The 19,229-nt window shown below is 43.3% G+C and overlaps 1 protein-coding gene across 1 annotated transcript in view; it reads left to right on the forward strand.

Moving 5' to 3' along the window:
- Nucleotides 1–11,994: 11,994 nt before the first annotated feature.
- The window catches only part of LOC126484907 (zinc finger protein sens-like), a 98,879-nt gene continuing 91,644 nt past the window's right edge, over nucleotides 11,995–19,229 (forward strand). The window contains exon 1 of the mRNA XM_050108506.1: nucleotides 11,995–12,342. Within this exon, the coding sequence (XP_049964463.1) occupies nucleotides 11,995–12,342 (348 nt within the window). The remainder of the gene's footprint in view (nucleotides 12,343–19,229) is intronic.

Here is a 19,229-nt window from a genome sequence, read left to right on the forward strand (position 1 = left end):
TGCAGTTCTAATTGCCAGCAGTGTATGACGATAATGAGTGAGAAGTTATTTGCTTTGTGAAATCGGATCGAGTAACTGACTGCAGAGTGCACGGTTGTGCAGAGTGAGTGCTGTGGTGTGGTGAGAGCTGGTGAGGTGAGCGCAGCTTGGTGTTGCAGGCGAGGGCGGCGCTATGTGCTGGCTGCCCGGGGGCGGCGCCGCCCACCCCGCGCTGCTGTGGGCGCAGCCGGCGCTGCTGCTGCAGTCCTTCTCGCCGCTGGTGGCGCCGCGGCACGCCGCCCAGCAGCCGCTGTCGCCGGAGAAGGCCAAGCTCGGTAAGCGCCACATCTCTACATCTGCATCTACAACTACACCTACTGGCTGCTCAAAAAGTCAGTATATATTTGAAAACTTAATAAACACATGCTTGGAATGACATGGGGTTTTATTAGAATAAAAAAAAAAAGTTCACAAAATGTACGACAGATGGCGCTGGACAGCAAAACGTCAGTGCTACCGTGATGGTGAGAGGCACGCCGATATGTTACAGAATCGCATCATCCCCAGCCTGGCTGATAAACACCTGCTGGAACGTACGATGTTTATGCAGGACGGCGCTCCACCCCATATTGCGAGACGCGTGAAAGATCTCTTGCGCGTGTCGTTTGGTGATGATCGTGTGCTCAACCTCCATTTTCGTCATGCTTGGCCTCCCAGAGCTCAGTCCGTGCGATTATTGGATTTGGGGTTACCTGAAGTCGCAAGTTTATCGTGATCGGCCGACATCTCTAGGGATGCTGAAAGACAACATCCGACGCCAATGCCTCACCATAACTCCTGACATGCTTTACAGTGCTGTTCACAACATTATTCCTCGACTACAGCTGCTGTTGAGGAATGATGGTGGACATATTGAGCATTTCATGTAAAGAACATCATCTTTGCTTTGTCTTACTTTGTTACGCTAATTATTGCTATTCTGATCAGATGAAGTGCCATCTGTCGGACATTTTTTGAACTTTTATATTTTTTGGTTCTAGTAAAACCCCTTGTCATTCCAAGCATGTGTGTCAATTTGTACCTCTCTATCTACATTATTCCGTGATTTATTCAGTTTTCAAATTTATACTGGCTTTTTGATCACCCGGTACATAGATAATCTGCAATCCGCTGTCCGGTGCCTCGTGGAGGTACCCTTTCGTGTTCCACTCTCAAATACGGCGAGAGGAAAATGACTGTCTGTATGCCTCCGTATGAACCTTAATTTCTCTTACCATCATCGTGGTCCTTCAGCGCAGTGCATGTTGGCGGCAGTTGAATCAATAGGCAGTCGGCTTCAAATCTTCTCAGTAGTGTTCTTCGAAAAGAACGTCGCCTACCCTCCAGGGATTCCCATTTGAGTCCCCGAAGCATTTCCGTAACATTTACGTACTGTTCGAAACTACCAGTAACAAATCTAGTAGGCCGCATCTGAATTGCTTCGATGTCTTCCTTTAATCCGATTTAGTGGGGATCCCAAACACTCGAACAGTACTCAACAATTTCTCGCAGTTGAGTCCTACATGCTGTCTCCTATACAGATGAACCAACTTTCCTCAAATGCTCCCAATAAAGCGATGTCCACCATTCCCATTCCTTTCCACAGTCCTCACATCCTCTTTCCATTTCATATCATTTTTCTACGTTACGCCCAAACATTTAAACGAGTGGCTGTGTCAGGGATACACCACTAATGCTGTATTCGTACACTACAGATTTTCTACTCATCCGCATTAACATCATTTTCCCACATTTAGAGCTAGTTGTCATTCATCACACCAACTAGAAATTTTGTGTAAATCATCTTGTACCTTCCTAAAGTCGCTCAACTTTGACACCTTACTGTAAACCGCAGCATCATCGGTAAACAACCGCCGACTGCTGCCAATCCCGTCCGCCAAATTGCGTATGTATGAATAGAACAACAGTCGTCCTATCACATTTCCATGAGGCTCTCCTGACGATACCCTCGTCTCTGACGAACACTCGCGGTCTATTACTTCAGAAGTCCTCAAACCACTTATGTATCTGTGAACTTATCCCATATTCTCGTACCTTCGTTAACACCCTGCAATGAGGCACCGTGTCAAATGCTTTCTGGAAATCTATAAATATGGCACCTGCCTGTTGTCCTTCATCCATAGTTCGCAGGATATCATGTGAGAAAAGGGCAAGCTTAGTTTCGCACGAGCGATGCCTTCTAAAAGCAAGGTGATTAGTCGACATAAGCTTCGTAGTCACAAGAAAATTTACCATATTGGGACTGAGAATATGTTCAAGAAGTCTGCGAGAAACCGAAGTTAGTAGTACTGATCTTTTTTATATGCCCTATACAGGAGTCACCTGCTGAGCGAGAGATTCCCGATAAATACGAGCAAGGTAAGGGGACGTAGAGCACTCTTTGTAAAACCGAACCGGGATTCCATCCGGACCTGGTGATTTATTTGCTTTCAAATCTTTCAGTTGTTTCGCTATGCCGGGATGCTTATTACTATGTCGTCCATACGGAGTCTGTTCGATGGTCAGATGACGGTATGTTTCTACGATCCTCCTGCGTGACCGATTTCTTGAACGCTAAATATAAAACTTCGGATTTCGTTTTACTATCTTCAACTGCCGCACCAGTCTGGTCAACAAGGGACTGAATGGAAGCCTTAGAGCCGCTGAGCAGCTTTACCTATAACCAGAATTTTCTCTTGCTCTCTGGCAGATATTTTACTAACGTTTGATGCTAATAATATGCATAGATCTTTTCACAGACGCACGAATCTCTACTAACGTTTACTTGTCGTCATTCGTGCGTTATCTTTTGAACCGATAGTGCTGACGTACCAACAACCTAAACTCGTTACCGTTGTAACGTATAACACTATCGGCTTGCGCTTGGTACACTACTTATTCTGGACAAACCTCCACTAATTTTCGGTGTAACTACTAATAGATCAGTCGAAAGTGTCCTTAGATTTTTTCAGCAACTCTACGGCTAACATTATCTCTTCATTGTACTCAAAACGTTTTTCAGACACAAACCTCTATTCTCGTCAATTAAGAGTGATCTACCATATGCCAACGGCCTTGCCTCATTGAATACACTGATTTCCGTCACATCAGCGAAGTTAAGCAACTTTCTCTAATTCCATGCTGTATAAACGGAAGAATGGGACTGCAGCTGGTCGATGAATTTTCTTTCCCGGAAAGGCACCGCAAATTACCCAACAGCAGGTGGCGTACCCGGACGGTTAGCCATCCATGTACCAGCCACCCCTGACATTGCTCGACTTCCAGGAAACACATGGAATCATTTTATTATACTACACGTTTCGATGCGTCATCTAATGAAAAGATGTGTGAAGTGTCCACTTCTATTGTGAAGATATCTACGGAAGCCAGTTTGATATTGTGGTTCCTTAGTAAGCACAAACGACGTTTCGATGCGTCATCTAATGAAAAGATGTGTGAAGTGTCCACATCTGTTGTGAAGATATCTACAGAAGCGAGTTTGATATTGTGGTTCATTAGTAAGCACAAACGACTGGATGGCCTACGTAGTTTCGAGTGTAGGGACCTGAAGATGGTGGCAATGAGACACCAAAACTGGTAGCGTAATAAAGTTATTCCATAAATTTACAGTTGTTGGCTATCTGTTTCCTGGTGATTAAGCAACGTCGAACGTGACTGGTACTTCTGTGGCTACCCGTCCAGGTACGCCACCTGATGTTGGGTGCTTTCCTGTACCTTTCCGGTAAAGAACACGAGACCTGGTGGCGTAACGTTTGCCACTACAAGCCATTGCGTCAAGGTCCTCGGTTCAATTCCAAACCTCTCCGCAGTTTCTCTTGGCTGGTACACCGGCAACGCTGACAATGATTGCTAGCCTCTAGTCCGAATTCAGAAAATACGATACACAAACAGCGAAAATACGATCGCGCACAGAACAAAGTTATCACGATTCTTCGCTTAGGTTAATACATGATAATGGCGGCAGAAAGAGCGGTTGGCTACAAAAGGTAAAATAAAATTGTGAAATCTTGAAGAGATCGGCCCGTGTCCGACGAAATGTGTACTAGGAAAGAAAAGAGAAAGTCTAGTGTGTTTGGGATCGGAGAACATGGAGATCTGTTGCTATCCATCTCTAATAGTTAACCAAAGGTAACCATGAATGTGTGCTGAACATTTTCATTCGAGAACAAGGATCATGGATTTTACGGGTACATTCTGTTGCTGTAGAAATGAAACATTTATGTTTCCATGTCCGTGTTTTCTTCTATTATATATGAGAAATGTTCTCTGAAAGATATGTCAGAACCTGTTGTTACACAAATGTGTCAATTCGTGGTAGTTAGAAGGTACAAAATCATGTGCCAACAGCGGATATTCTAAAATCTCTCCGCTTTTTACATTACCGAAGAAGGGTTTGTTGGAAAGGACATTCCATTCATATAAGATTATTTGCTTTTCTCTTTATATGAAGTCAGCTTTTCCCATTTATTTTTCAACCAGTCAGGCAACAGACTTGCGTATTGATATCCAGTTTTTCTTTTCATCAGTAAGAGCAATTTCTTTAAATTCCAAGATATTGCTAACCACAGTATTCCCTACATATGAATAAGGCACCAGATTTTGTAATGAACGCATACCGACTTGATTTATACATTGCTTTGAATACTGATTAGTTTCAGGTCTAGAGTGGTGAATCACTGTCGCTTCCGCAGTACCCAATCAGTGCTTTTGCGCCGGTCTAAAGAAACTTATTTTCCCATTTACTTTCGGTAAATATTCAATAAACCCCGCCCCCATATTCCATGAAGACACTTCAGCCACTTACTAGTGTAACATGTACCATACACTTTCTGTTGGCGGGCTTGTAGTCTGACATATCTGATACACCCATAATCGGCCGAGCTTGCAATACCATAATGTGCACTTCCCCTGTGTTTACTTTTTCGAACATCCTTCACGGGGACTATAGTAAATAAAAGTGCGGCACTCTTGGGTCTGTCATCAACATTTCTGCACCGGAGCTGAGTCATTATAGACCATCAACTCTCGATGAATTTTCATGGCACTAACCAGTCCAGAACAAAGAACTTTATAACGACACACTATTCCGTATATCAGTTAAAACAAAATACACATCACTGCTTTAAAAAGCCATAAACAATTCAGCAGATAAAGTAGGCACTTCCTTTGCGTTAAAAGCCAACATGAACCGACGAAAATTTTAATTATTATCAGGCCGAGTAACTTAACTTATCCCTCGTACGTCACCCCCCCCCCCCCTCCCAAAAAAACATTGGTTGTTCATGTTCCAGTAACGTACAGAACGAAGAAAATGCTGCTACATGTTCTGAAAACATGTTAACTGGGGTTTTCTAAGGTTCAGACTTAAAATCGCAAAGAACTTTGGGACGAACTCGAGAATTTGTTGATGGATAAGTGCGCCCAAGGGAGTATTAATCATGTTTGCTTCAATATATCTAAACTAACTGGAATGCCTTTTCTGGGGTTACAAAATTTAATTGTTGCTAATGGCAACTTTTTTCCAAACATACTAGTTCCCCTTTACTGTCTACTCACTCGCATTGAAATACACGTGCTTCTCATTTTGTCAAAGGGAAGATAGTTTCTCTCTGTCCTCTTTTCGTTTGTTGGTCTTCTGGTCTACAGTCCGAAGACTGGTCTGAAGCACCTGTCTACGCTAGGCTACTCCGAGCGAGCCTTTTGTATCTGCATAACTACTGAAACGTACATCCATTTCAACATTTCTACTGCTTGGTCTCAATATACAAGTATGATTTCCCGCACTTCCCTCCAGTAACGAATTAAATATTCAAGGGCTGGACAAAAATATGGAAATACCGCGAGAACTGCAAACCTGAACGTAAACGCAGACGCTAGCCGAGACTGCAGGTCGCGCTGTTGTATTTAACAACCAACGGCACCTGTGCAATGTCCTCAATACGTTGCATGTATCAGTCGTGGTCACAATACTTTACTGGTACTCTTGCGTTGGTGTGTGTGTGTGTGTGTGTGTGTGTGTGTGTGTGTGTGTGTGTGTGTGTGTGTGTGTGTACTACGCCCGAACTGAGTGGTCATAATAGTTTCCTGGTACTCGTGTGTGTGTGTGTGTGTGTGTGTGTGTGTGTGAGTGTGTACTAGGTCGGAACTAAGTGAATTCGAACATAGCGAATTGTTGATACTCGTATGGTGAGTACTTCCGTAACCAATGGAGCCGAAGTGTTTGGTGTCTGAAAACGCACTACATCAAAGATTTATACCGGGTACGGGGTAAACGAAAAAATAGCATCACCCACTAAGTCCCAACGTAGGCGAAACTATGTGTTGAGTGATCGTGACAGGAGGTCGTTAAAGAAAGATATGATGAAAAATAAGAGGCCAGCTGCAAAGTCACTGTACAGCTGCTACAACCAAAAAACACGAAGGGAACGCAGGGTGAGCTGGAATTCCAAAACCACTTATCAATGACGCAAATTCCAGCAACTGGAAAACGTGGTGCCAAAGCCATAAAATCTAACGAAGACTCATCCAACCAAATGACATTGTTCCAATGCCATCTAGTTGGACGAGTCCTGTTGTACACGTTTTCCAATTTGTAATCGAGTTTGCGTCCCAAGAGTAAAACATGGCGGGAATTCGGTGATGATTTCATCAGTCATATCGCGGCATTCCATGAACTCTTTGGTTACTGTGCTAGGACGCAATTCTGCCAAGGTTTATGTGTCCATTCTGGTTGATCGGGTCCTTCCTTTGGTACATTTGCTCCCTGATGAAGATGCTGTGATCCAATACGGTAGAATTCCTGTTCATCAGCCAGCGTGAACGCAGAGATGAATTACTAGCTAGTGGCTACCACAGTCATCAGATCCCAATATTACTGAGCCACTGTGCTCTACTTTGGAGAGAAGAGTGAGTGATCTCTATCCATCTTCACCAACATTACGCCGGCCGCAGTGGCCGTGCGGTTCTAAGCGCCCCAGTTCGGAACCGCGCTGCTGCTACGGTCGCAGGTTCAAATCCTGCCTCGGGCATGGATATGTGTGATGTCCTTAGGTTTAAGTAGTTCTAAGTCTAGGGGACTACTGACCTCAGATGTTGAGTCCCATAGTGCTCAGAGCAATTTTCATCACCATTACCTGTCCTTGCCAGAATTTTGCTAGAACAATAGTAGAAGATTCGTCTGAAAACCATACGGGACCAGTATTTACCCATGACGCGGGAGCTGTTCAGAATGCCTACGGTTTTCCGACACCGTATTCGGCATGCTAATGTGTTGTGGTTTAGCTGTTCTCGTATTTCTGTCCAGCCTCTGTACCTTAATCCCTTCTTTTAGCCAAATTCTAGGGTATCTTCGATTCTGTTCAGTACTGCAGTCCGTCAGACACGCCATTTAGCGATCTTCAAATTATACATTTTAAAATCTTCTGTTCTGTTCATAGCGGCACTGTTTATCGCAAACCCCAGCCAAATATTTTCGTAGCCCTTAAATTTATAGTCGCTGCCACAATACTTTTTATTTTTTTTATTTTTTGTTTTTCAGGTAATATTTTCTTGGTGCAGTCAGTCTACATTTGGTATCACCTTTACTTCTGTCATCATTAGTTACCGAAATTCCCAAATACCAAAAATTATCTGCTTCTTCAAGAATGAACGTTTTCTAGTCTAATTGCACTATTACATGACTTAATTCGACCACAGTAAACTACCATTTGACCTTCAACTGAAAGAGAAGTTGAGAAATCGGTTGCAATTTTATTTAAGAAACAGTTCCAGAACTCATCGATATAACTGCGGGGAAAATACATAATACATGAATCACTACGATTTAATTCTCCACGAATCAAGCTTGAAAAAAGTTTCTCTGGAAGAGAGTGTTGGAATTGCACAAAATAAACGATTACACTTTTGATGCTATTCAGCGCTCAGTATGGCTTTCATATTTAAGTATCCTTTTATGAAGATCTAATTCACAAACTTCATTCCTTTGTAAATGAATGAGCATTTCTCTTCATTGAATCTACACTTATGTGTGATGAATGCATCATTTTGAAGTTGTACTTCGTAGGTTATATTCCTGCCGGTATAGCTATATTATAGATTTTTCTACTGACCGTGGCTGCAAATCACAGTGAGGAGGAAGACATATCAATGCATTTATTTCTTTTCTGTTTTTTTGGGATACATATCTGTTTTGGTTCGTTAGTAAGTCTCAGAATTTACATGTACAGAGTGGCCACATCTCAGTTCTCTTCTTGGGGTTCCTTTGCCCCCGGCGCCTGCCATTCTCTGAGTGGACGGCATAGCTGTTAAGGATTCCGAAGGCGCAGATTTGCTGACTGCGCAGCACTGTTACGGCTTCGCCTCAGGCGGGTCTGTCGACGTTTCCAGGCTTCTGTCTCACGGCACCTCCCACCCCGAATCTGCATAACCAGCTAGAAGCGACGATCCCCTCACTCTACAAGCTTAAGGCCCACATCTTACACGGGGGAACACCTAGTCGTCCTTTGCGCTATAAGGTTTTACCACCAAAGTTTGTAACTGAACATTAGTCTCTTTGTGTGAAAGACAGCACGCTGCTAGAGCTCATTGTAAACACAAGTGTGATCGCACCGTCGAAAATTTGCTCTTACGCAATAAGAAAATACTCAAGTATTTTTATTTGGACTACCGTCTATTAGCCCACAAATATCAGAAATGATTTCTCTGATACTACTTTTTCGGCATTTTAGGTAATTAAATTTGTTGCCAGAAGAAAACATGGTAGAGTTTCGCCAAGTTGCACAACAATATGTGCAGAAGCGGAGCAACAAGAACTACCGTCATCGTGCTCAAGATTTAGCAAAGTTTTTTGTACAATCTTCTCTGTACGTATGAAAGCAAACCAGGTACTATGCGTTTCGGTGGTTCACAACATCATCTTCAGGTGAAGAATTGTTTATTTATACATCTTGTGACGCAGAAGAGTACGGATGTCTTTTCACGGTAACAGACCAACTGTAAGCAACTGCGTCTTCTGACAGTGAATTTTACTTAGAGGGGCAGTAGAGTAGTAAAAAGTTTGCATGTTGCTGCCTGCTGTACACTGATCATCCAAAACATTATGACGACTGACCACTGCAACGTTGTTGCCACCTGGTGGCGTTGAGGGCAAGTGACGTGGTAACAAAAGTACGTAAGCGGAGCAGACATGGACAGGGCACCACGCTAGCGAAAATATGGGTCGCAAATGGGGAAATCCATTGAGATAACCAATTTTAGAAAGGGCAGATTATTACTAAGCAGAGCCTGTCACCGAGAATTTTGCAAACGGGAAGTTGGTGGACTGTGCACCTGCTACTGTCGTCTCTCACTAGGCCGTTAATAATTGAACGTCCACGCCTCTTCACGGAACGTGGGGTTCGAAGGCTTGTCTGTACTTTAAAGTAGGATAGATGGTGATCTGTGGTCTTTCTGCCGAAAGGGTACATTGCTGGTGCACGCGTAGGTGTTTCAGAGCACACCGTTCGTCGTACACTGTTGAACATGGAGCTCCGCAGCAGAACACCCCTACATGATAACGTGTTGAACCTACAAAATCGTCAATTACGATTACAGTGGACACGTTACCATCGGGATTCGGCAGTTGATCAATGGAAACGTTTCGGCTCTTCGGGTGAACCACGTTTTTGCTACATTAGGCCGTCTGCATAAACGCCGTCATCAAACGAGCAGCACGCTACGGACGCAGGCTGGTGGGAGCAGCATTCTGTAACGGAAGACATTTTTCTGCTTTTGCATGGGACCTGTGGTAATAGCCGAAGACATGCTGATAGCTTCGAATCAACTGCATCCCTTCATCTTGATGTCTGTCCCGATGGCTATGTCATCTTTCAGCATTATAACTGTACCTGTCTCGGAGCCAGAACCGTGCTACAGTAGTTTGAGGGGCATTATAGTCAGCTGACGTTGATGTCTCGGTCACCAAATGCGGCTGATGTAAATCGTTTGGAACCCATCTGGGTCGCTATCGGGCGCCATCACCGCGTACGAAAACCAGCGGCCCGTTATTTACCCGAATTACACGACTTGTGCGTAGATATGTAATGCTACATGCCTTAAAAAACCTACCAAAACTGTCGGTGTCTGTTATGCAAAATAAGTGATGTATTTCGTTCCAAGGACAGACAAACAAGCTTTCAAGTAGGTGGTCATAATGTCTTGACTCACCACTGTATGTCCTCTCCATGCAACGCACTTCATCTGTATATTGTAGATTCGTTGTAGTGAGAAATTAACAGTCAAATTTTGCAACTGGCGATGTCCAGTAACTCTCAGGAGGCTGACAGAAAGTTCGGAACAGAGGTCGCACTGTTCGCCCGGGAAAACCAGAGCGCCAGAGGCAAAGGCTCCCAGGCTGACACCGTGTTCCAGGACTGCCTAAAGGCATTCAGTATAGCATAATTTTAAAGTAAATTTTAGGAAAATCTCAATGGAATGGTATTTGGCTGTTACAGTTTAAAATTTGTATTATTTATTTACTGGATAAGGGTGGAGACACTGTGTGGCTACTTGCATACGATGCTGTTTTCTGTAGGAAGACTGCAAATATAGAAGACTGTAGCCCAATACAGGAAGAACTGCAGTAGTCAACAATTGGTCGAGTGAGTGGTAGCTGACCCTAAACGTAAATAAATATTACGTACAGTCCATAAACAGCAGAAGAAATCCGATACTTTTCGATTACGTTATTGGCTACAAAGAGTTGGTAACAGTAGTTATCATGATGGTTCAAATGGTTCAAATGGCTCTGAGCACTATGGGACTTAACATCTATGGTCATCAGTCCCCTAGAACTTAGAACTACTTAAACCTAACTAACCTAAGGACATCACACAACACCCAGCCATCACGAGGCAGAGAAAATCCCTGACCCCGCCGGGAATCGAACCCGGGAACCCGGGCGTGGGAAGCGAGAACGCTACCGCACGACCACGAGATGCGGGTTAGTTATCATGAAAAATTTAGGAGAAATTATCCGAAAACGACCACATAGAGCTAACTGTAGAAAATACGATGCCAGACTGAGATATACTGGGAAAGTAGTAAGGAAATATACTTCATTCACGAAAGAGGTGTCTTACAAAATGCTTGTTCACAGATTCTTGAGTATTTTACATCTGTTTGGGAGCCCAGCAAACTGAATTTAAAAAAATAGAGAAGATCCAACAAAGAGCGGCACGATTCGTTACAGGGTCGTCAGCAAGCGGGAGAGTTGTTTTACAGGTGCTCTACGACTTACTGTGTCATACGCTACAAGAGAAGCGTTGTGCATCACTGAGAAGTTTACTGCAGAACTTACGATTGTTTACGTTCCGGAAAGAGACGGCAACATTGCTTCCCAGCACAGTCGCAGTCTCGCCACGATAAGAAAACCAAAGAAATTATACCAGAAGAGTTTCCACAGCAACAATCAACCGGAGCACGAGCTTGGTACCACCAATTTGTTTATAACACCCAAAACAATCTCTGGAAAACGATAAGACCACTATGTGGTTGCAAGGCGAACTTAGTATGTAGATTAATGACAGACGTACGGAGGAATTCGGTACTGAAATGCACAACTGTTGCTTTTACAGTGATATATATTATTTTGCTAGTGTAGGTGAACCGCTAACATTGCCCCATTCCTCGTCTAGCTGTCATTCATTTTGTTTATATATGTGTATGTGCAGGAGTAATGACCACTGTGTCGGGTTGGCTTAGTGGACTTAAACCAATGCTCACTCGCAGCTATTGTCTGTAACTTCTTTGTGTCTTAATTCATTTTCTCATTCTGCTGCAAGTACAGAGCTTATGTGTAGGTCTTGCCACGTGCCATTTGTGTATGGGACAGGAATAGGGGTAGGACCCTAATCATTGCCATTCGAAATTGAAATACACCAATCCCAATGAAGATCCAAGCTTCACCGGCTAGTAGAGATGGAAGTGTGCTTATACTCTCGGCGCGTGCTGCAGCAGCGGTGTGTTTTGTTGTCTGCGGCAGGCTGCGCCCTGGGCAGAGTGCCGCGACCAGGTGACGTCACGCTGGCGGTGACGGAGGTGAGCGGCGAGCCGGAGGAGGCGCCGCTGAACCTGTGCACCAAGCCGCGCGCGCTCACCATCTGGTCGCCGGGCAGCCAGTGTGAACGCGAGAGCGAGGGCGGCGCTAGGACCGCCCCGCCGCCCACCGCCGCACCCGCCGGCGTCACCCCCGCCGCCCCCACCACCGCCGCGGACACCGCCGCTGTGCCGCCGCAGAGGCCGCCGCCCCACGAGAGGACGTTCCAGGTAAGTCTACTTCATTAATTGCCTTTGCCTCTCCTTCTTGACAACTCTCTCACTGAATACTACCTCCGAACACACCTTTTTCTGTATCAATATCACTGCATCTCGTCAATAGTCTGCGTCGTTCAGGCAGAACTTGATCTTCCCCTTGGAAACTGTAGACAATCGAGAATCTTTTCGAGACAGCTGTGTGAGGTCATCGTTCAATGACAATAAGCGAAGACGGCACGTGTATCAACCGTCATATTTAGAAAATCCACATCTTTTTTTATTTTTTTTATTTTATTTTTTTATTTTTATTTTTTTAATGTAACGAGGCACCTACAACGAAATTTTATAGACCTACATCTTGAAAAAAAGTCTGCAATAGTATAATATGCATTAATGTTCAGAGTGAAACTGAAAAACTGTTTAGAAAATATTTAAAATAATAAGTTAGCGAAAAAAGCTAAGAAAGCTATTAACAAATCTGAGCCGGCCGGTGTGGCCGTGCGGTTCTAGGCGCTTCAGTCTGGAACAGCGTGACCGCTACGGTCACAGGTTCGAATCCTGCCTCGGGCATGGATGTGTGTGCTGTCCTTAGGTTAGTTAGGTTTAAGTAGTTCTAAGTTCTAGGAGACTGATGACCACAGATGTTATGTCCCATATTGCTCAGAGCCATTTTAGCCATTCTACAATGATGCTACCGAGAAACAGGTCTCTCGTTGTGAAAAATGTGTGCTTCACCAGGGTGACTGTGTTGAGAAATAAATTTGTAGACATGAAAAACACAGATGCAGAATGTTAATAATATTAGTCCTATTTAAAAATCTTTAAGAGTTTTCACATACAGAATTCGGAGGCATTACTTTCCAGCACGCTCTCATACTATACTTTTTTTCTGGATGATGTGCAGCCTATGACTGCCAACAGAAATCAGCCACAGGTCCTAATTAATACACCACGTAATCTGCAGTATAAGGATTCCAACCAACACCTTCGTTCAGCTGAAGTTATTGAACTGTTTATATCTAGTGCAGATAAATTTCAACAATAAATAGAAGAAATTAGCTAAGTTTCCTTGTTAGTCTTACACAGTCTACAGTCCGTATGTATTACCAAACTGGATTATGGCAGTGAGATGTGGACTATGTGGTAAAATCATTCAAAAGCAAAGGGCTGCCCCACGAGTAATGGGAAGACAGATGTTACGAATTACTTGTAGAGGCAGGAAAATAATGAAATGAAGTAGATAACAGCGGAAGATCTAATTATGAGGGAAGGTGGACCTTGCCGAGATAGTGACCTGAGCGCCCACCGATACAGACAGCCGTACCCTAGTGCAACCACATTGGAGGGGTATCTGAGGAGATATCAGACAAACGTGTGGTTCCCGTAAAGGAACAGCAGCCTTTTCAGTAGTTGCAGGCTAACTGTATGGTCTGTCCTTATAACATCAGGCAACATCATCTTGCAGCGAGGGGCATTCAAAAAGCAATGCAGCACTTTTTTTCTGAAAACAGGTTGATTTCACTCAGAATTTCAATACACCATATTATTGCCGACTATATTTGCTACAAAACCCTATTTTCAACATAACCTCCGTTGGATGTGACGGCCTTTCGCCACCTTACTGGGAGGGCCTATATGCCCACATGGTACCACTCTACTGATCGACGTTGAAGCCAACGTCTAGCTGCAGCAGTAACCTCCCAATCATCCACGTACTGCATCGCGAGGAAAGCAATTACGGACAGATGGTTCTTCGATGCTCTTTATGGTCTTCAGTTAGGCACCGATAAACCCAGCGGGCACATACTTTTGAGTACCCCCAACTGGTGAACGAGCTTGTCAATACTACCAACAGAGACGTCCAGTTGATCAGCAATATGTCTGATTGTGGTCCGTCGATCACCTCGAACGAGAGTGTCCGCACGTTCCAAAACTGTAGAAGTCACAGCTGTGTGTGGCCAGCTGGCATACAGGAGACCGGATGTGTCTGCGTGATCTTGTTCCGAAGACGGCAGCCTAAATAATTAAAATGGCCGACTGGTTCTAAAATTATGTCGTCCAAAACAATCTTTGGTCTTACTGGGTGTTTGCCCTGGAATGTCATGGGTACTGATTCTGAGTTAGAGATTTTAAAGTTACGTTCTTTAAGATCTTATGTAGCTCTTTGAGGATTATCTTTAATGCTTTGCATAATCACTCCGTCATTAGCATATGCCGGCACTCTTGTCTTAGTCCCTGGTTAATAGCTACATTTCCCCCACTGTAATTAAATAAACTGAGTCTGAAGCAAGTGCCATCATAAACGTTTTACACAAATTATTATGTGTTGAGGTTAGCCACGTTTAGACTCTATATTCCATAGTTCCTGTCTGGCTACCTTATTAAAGGCCTTCTCTAGATCTACAAACGCCACATACGTGGGCAAATTGTATTGCCTTAATTTCTTTACCAGCTCTTTCACAGCAATTTTATTGTCAATACAAGCTGTCCCTTTTCGAACAACAATAAAAATGAAGTAGAGCTGGATGCGGCACATGTAGCCAGAACAGTTTTCAGATGGATGAAGAACTTTCTTGGTGGTTTCCAAGACATATGAAAAGACGGAGGAAACGACCTAATGGAAGCGGATAGGAAATATTAGACAAACGTCTGAACAAACGTGCATACGTATATACTTAAGCCCGATCGTACACAGGAGTCTGCAGCACGCCTGATTCAGCAGTGGTTGGCAAAAGGCTATTGGTGGCAACCCTTTCGAGAGACACAATTACAATCCTAGGGATCAAGTACGGAGAGTAGTTATATACATCTCGCACAAAAGAGTGTCTCTAAATACTGACGTACAGGGCGTCAACAAAAATATGGAAATACCACAAACACAATACCTTACCATACCCAGAGCGATGCAGGAAAACCGTTGGCACTCAGATCAGCTTCCGCTCCTGTTGAAATAGAAAAATACAAGTCTTGTTTGGTTTTCTGTGGAATTTTATACAGTTCTTCCTGCAAAATAGTAACAAGTTCAGGTAACGATGATGGAGGTGCATAGCGATCACGTGCTCTGCTCTCCAAAGCAGACGACAAAGGCTCAATGATCTTGAGATCTGGTGACTGTGGTGGCCGGGGAAAAAGCGACAGTTTATGATCGTGCTCACAAATCCAGTCGTGGACGACGCGAGAAGTGTGAATAGGGATTCTGCGTCTTGAAACACAGCATCACTATTGCGATGGACCTCATCAACCAGAATGGTCACATGATCCTTGGCAGCAAACTGACCTTGCAGAGTGATCAAGCGGTCCATGGCATACCACGATATGGCTGCCCAAATCATCACCCCCTCCATGTTCCACACTTGGGACTTAAACTCGGCCATAAGCTGGAAGCAATGCGAAACAAGACGCATTGGACCTAATGGCATTCTTCCATGTTTTATGGATTTGGCTCGACTTTTTTTTGTTACGAGCTTCTGCCTAACTGACGAGGGTTTTGGAATTTCAGCTCGCCCTGCAGTTCCTGCTCCTCTTGTGTTGTTTTGGTACTGACAGGATTTTTGAGTCCGACACTCACTTCTGCAGTGACTTTGGCTGCTGTCGTCCGCTTATTTTTCATCATAATCCTCTTCAATGTCCGTCTGTCACGATCACTCAACACACACTTTTGTCTGCGTTTTGATTTAGCGGATGATGTTTCTCCGTTTTCCCTGTATAATGTATAAATCTTTGATGAGGTACCGTTCGTGATCAGATGCAACTGCTCCATTTGCAGGCTTGGCATGCATCTCCATTTCTGTTCACACATGCGTTTCTCGCGGTGTTTCCATATCTCTGTAGTAGAGTGCTGTGATGTTCTGCAGGTTCCTCTCTTTGTCGCCCCTACCGCTTAGGCCACGCCGTGTAACACCACTGCTACGCGTTAAACATCCGCGTGTCGCCTGAATGAAGTAACTACAGGGAGCACCGACAACAAATACATTTCCCTGGGCATCACAGTCTGTTGCCTTGATCCAGGTTTATACTATCAAGCAATCTTCAAAATTTATAGTTCTTTTGCAACAAACACAATTTTTCCGAAAATCGTCTTGCAGATCTGGCGGTCAGATCAAAGTGAGGCAAAGCCTAATCAGGTGTAGCAGAACTTCAAAGTGTTCAAAGAAAACTTCGAACCAGTGGTAGTTCACTGTCCAGCCGAATGAAACAGTCTACATTTTGTAAGCGATGCATGTCATACCATCATTTGTTCTTAGCAAACTAATTTGTAAAATGACGTACAGATGCTGCTGAAAAAACCATGCATAATATACCATAAATAAGGTAATATCTTATTAAATAAAGCGTTCTGTAGCGTTACGTTGATGTGACTGCTTGTGTTGTTTTAGAAATTTTAACAGTGTTATTTCAGACTAGAAGTAACAGGCAGACGATCTGCAAGCACCACTAACTTTTATTGTGTTCCTTCCCCATACATATCTAAAATAAAGAAAGGAAGCTACTAACGTTAACATTTGGCACATCATAGTAGGAGGACTAAGAAGAGCATTAGCAATGGATCTTGATAGTCCGTGTTTGCTTTAAACGATGCAGTGTCACAATACAAAGGAAATTTTATCCTGGTTTTTAATTATTCTTATAAAAATGTTTCCTAACTTTAATAACCGGAGACCATAATTTTGCCAGTAACATGACGGTCTCCATTAGTAAGACGAGACTTGTATGTTATTATACGAAGATTTGAAACATATTTCAGCAAGGAACAAAACGTGTCTGTCGTAATATTGTCCTTCCAAACACATACTGTAAAAACAATGGCTACTAACAGCGTAAGCATCAAGATGGTATCGTATGCCAAATTAATTGTGTTAAAGTCAGCATATATTATAACAGATGCTAAACAGATTTATGAAAAATACGTTTTTAGCTCTTCATCTGTGAAAGCTAGCTAATTAACAGCTCGTAGAACAACGTTCCATTTATTACATCGTGTAGTGTGATCCTCGAAACTAAGCAGATTTGAAACATATGTTTTTGAGTGGATCAAGAACCAGTGGTTGGTTCTATAAGAGCTAAATAGTTCTCAAATTCGAAGTACGCTCGGAAAGTAAGTACCGTTTTGGAAAAAAAGAAAATAAAACATTCATAAAACCATTTTTTCCAACAAAAACCATTTTTTTTCAAGAAAAAGATTTCTTAAATATTTTTCTGCTTCATAATTGGCACCTTTGTTCAGACATTTGTCACAGCGGGAAACCAACTTCTCTATGTCCTGTTCATATAAAGATGCCGCCTGTGAAGATAGCCACTGCTGAATATTAGTTTTTGCGTCGTCATCGCTGTCAAAATGCCTTCCTCCAAAACCACTCTTAAGTTCAGGAACCAATAGCAGTCAGAAGGTGCGAGATCAGGCCTGTATCATGTGTCATCGAACGGCTCCCAGCCGAATTGCTGAATAATGTTTTGAGTGACATTAGAAACACGGAGACTTGCCTTGTCATGAAGTAAAACAGCACCTTGCCGAACATTCCACGACTTTTGTTTTAAATTGCACGTTGAAGTTTCCACAGTGTTTCACAGAATCGTATTACATTGGCGGTTTCACCTTTGGCAAGGGACTCATCAAGCAGAATGCCCTGCTTGTCCCAAAGTACAATGCATATGATTTTTTCTATTGACAATGCTGTTTTGAATCTTCGTTTTTTGGGGGATTGTGAGAGAATTCGTTCTATCGACTGTTGTTTTGATTCTTGAGTTTCATGAACGGTCAAAATTCTTGAAAATGAGATAATGTTGAAACTTCCTGGCAGATTAAAACTGTGTGTCCGACCGAGACTCGAACTCGGGACCTTAGCCATTCGCGGGCAAGTGCTCTACCATCTGTGCTACCGAAGCACGACTCACGCCCGGTCCTCACAACTTTACTTCTGCCAGTATCTCGTCTCCTACCTTCCAAACTTTACAGGAGCTCTCCTGCGAACCTTGCAGAACTAGCACTTCTGAAAGAAAGGATACTGCGGAGACATGGCTTAGCCACAGCCTGGGGGATGTTTCCAGAATGAGATTTTCACTCTGCAGCGGAGTGTGTGCTGATATGAAACTTCCTGGCAGATTAAAACAGTTTTAACCTGCCAGGAAGTTTCATATCAGTGCACACTCCGCTGCAGAGTGAAAATCTCATTCTGGGATAATGTTGTCCCGAAACATGTAGTGGTAATAATCACACAATTGACAAATGGGCTGAATATCCTCAATATTGTTTGAATAATAGTTATGTGATGGCCCCACATCAGTTATACAACACAAAACAGTTATAATGGTGTCAGAGGAAAGACAGTGAACCAAAGCGACGAGCGTGAATGTGCGAAACTGCGACGCTAGTGCTGCGGTTGCATTAGAACGAAACGGCACTTGATTTCCGTACGCGCCTCATATCATTCCACAAACAACACATAGAATCTTGCGCGATGAGCACCTCCATCTACATAAAATGGATAATGTTTATTAAGGTCTGCAAATTAATTTAAAACAGACAAGGGAAGTATTATTTGTTCTGAAACATAAATACACTTCGAGGAGCGATGTTGATATTTTATTACTTTTTATGTCATTGCTGCGTTTTTTTAAATCGTATTAAACACTTACTTTCCGGTTGAATCCCATAACTAAGGTATAGAGAGCAACAGAAAACTTCGCACTTTTTCATTTATCTCGTGGTAATTTAATCTTGTGGTGCAGTTGTCCACTGCAGTGGACAGCTGTTAATGTCACTTCTTTGGTGTTTTTAATCAGTACTGAGGTTCCAAATGCACGCAAGCCACTCCAGATGATACTCCCTACCGGTGCTGGGCCTCGCGTCCATTTGAAACTTCAGGACTGATTAAAAACACCAAAGAAGTGACTTTAACGGT

Source organism: Schistocerca serialis, chromosome 6, assembly GCF_023864345.2.
Source record: "Schistocerca serialis cubense isolate TAMUIC-IGC-003099 chromosome 6, iqSchSeri2.2, whole genome shotgun sequence".
Lineage (NCBI taxonomy): Eukaryota > Metazoa > Arthropoda > Insecta > Orthoptera > Acrididae > Schistocerca > Schistocerca serialis.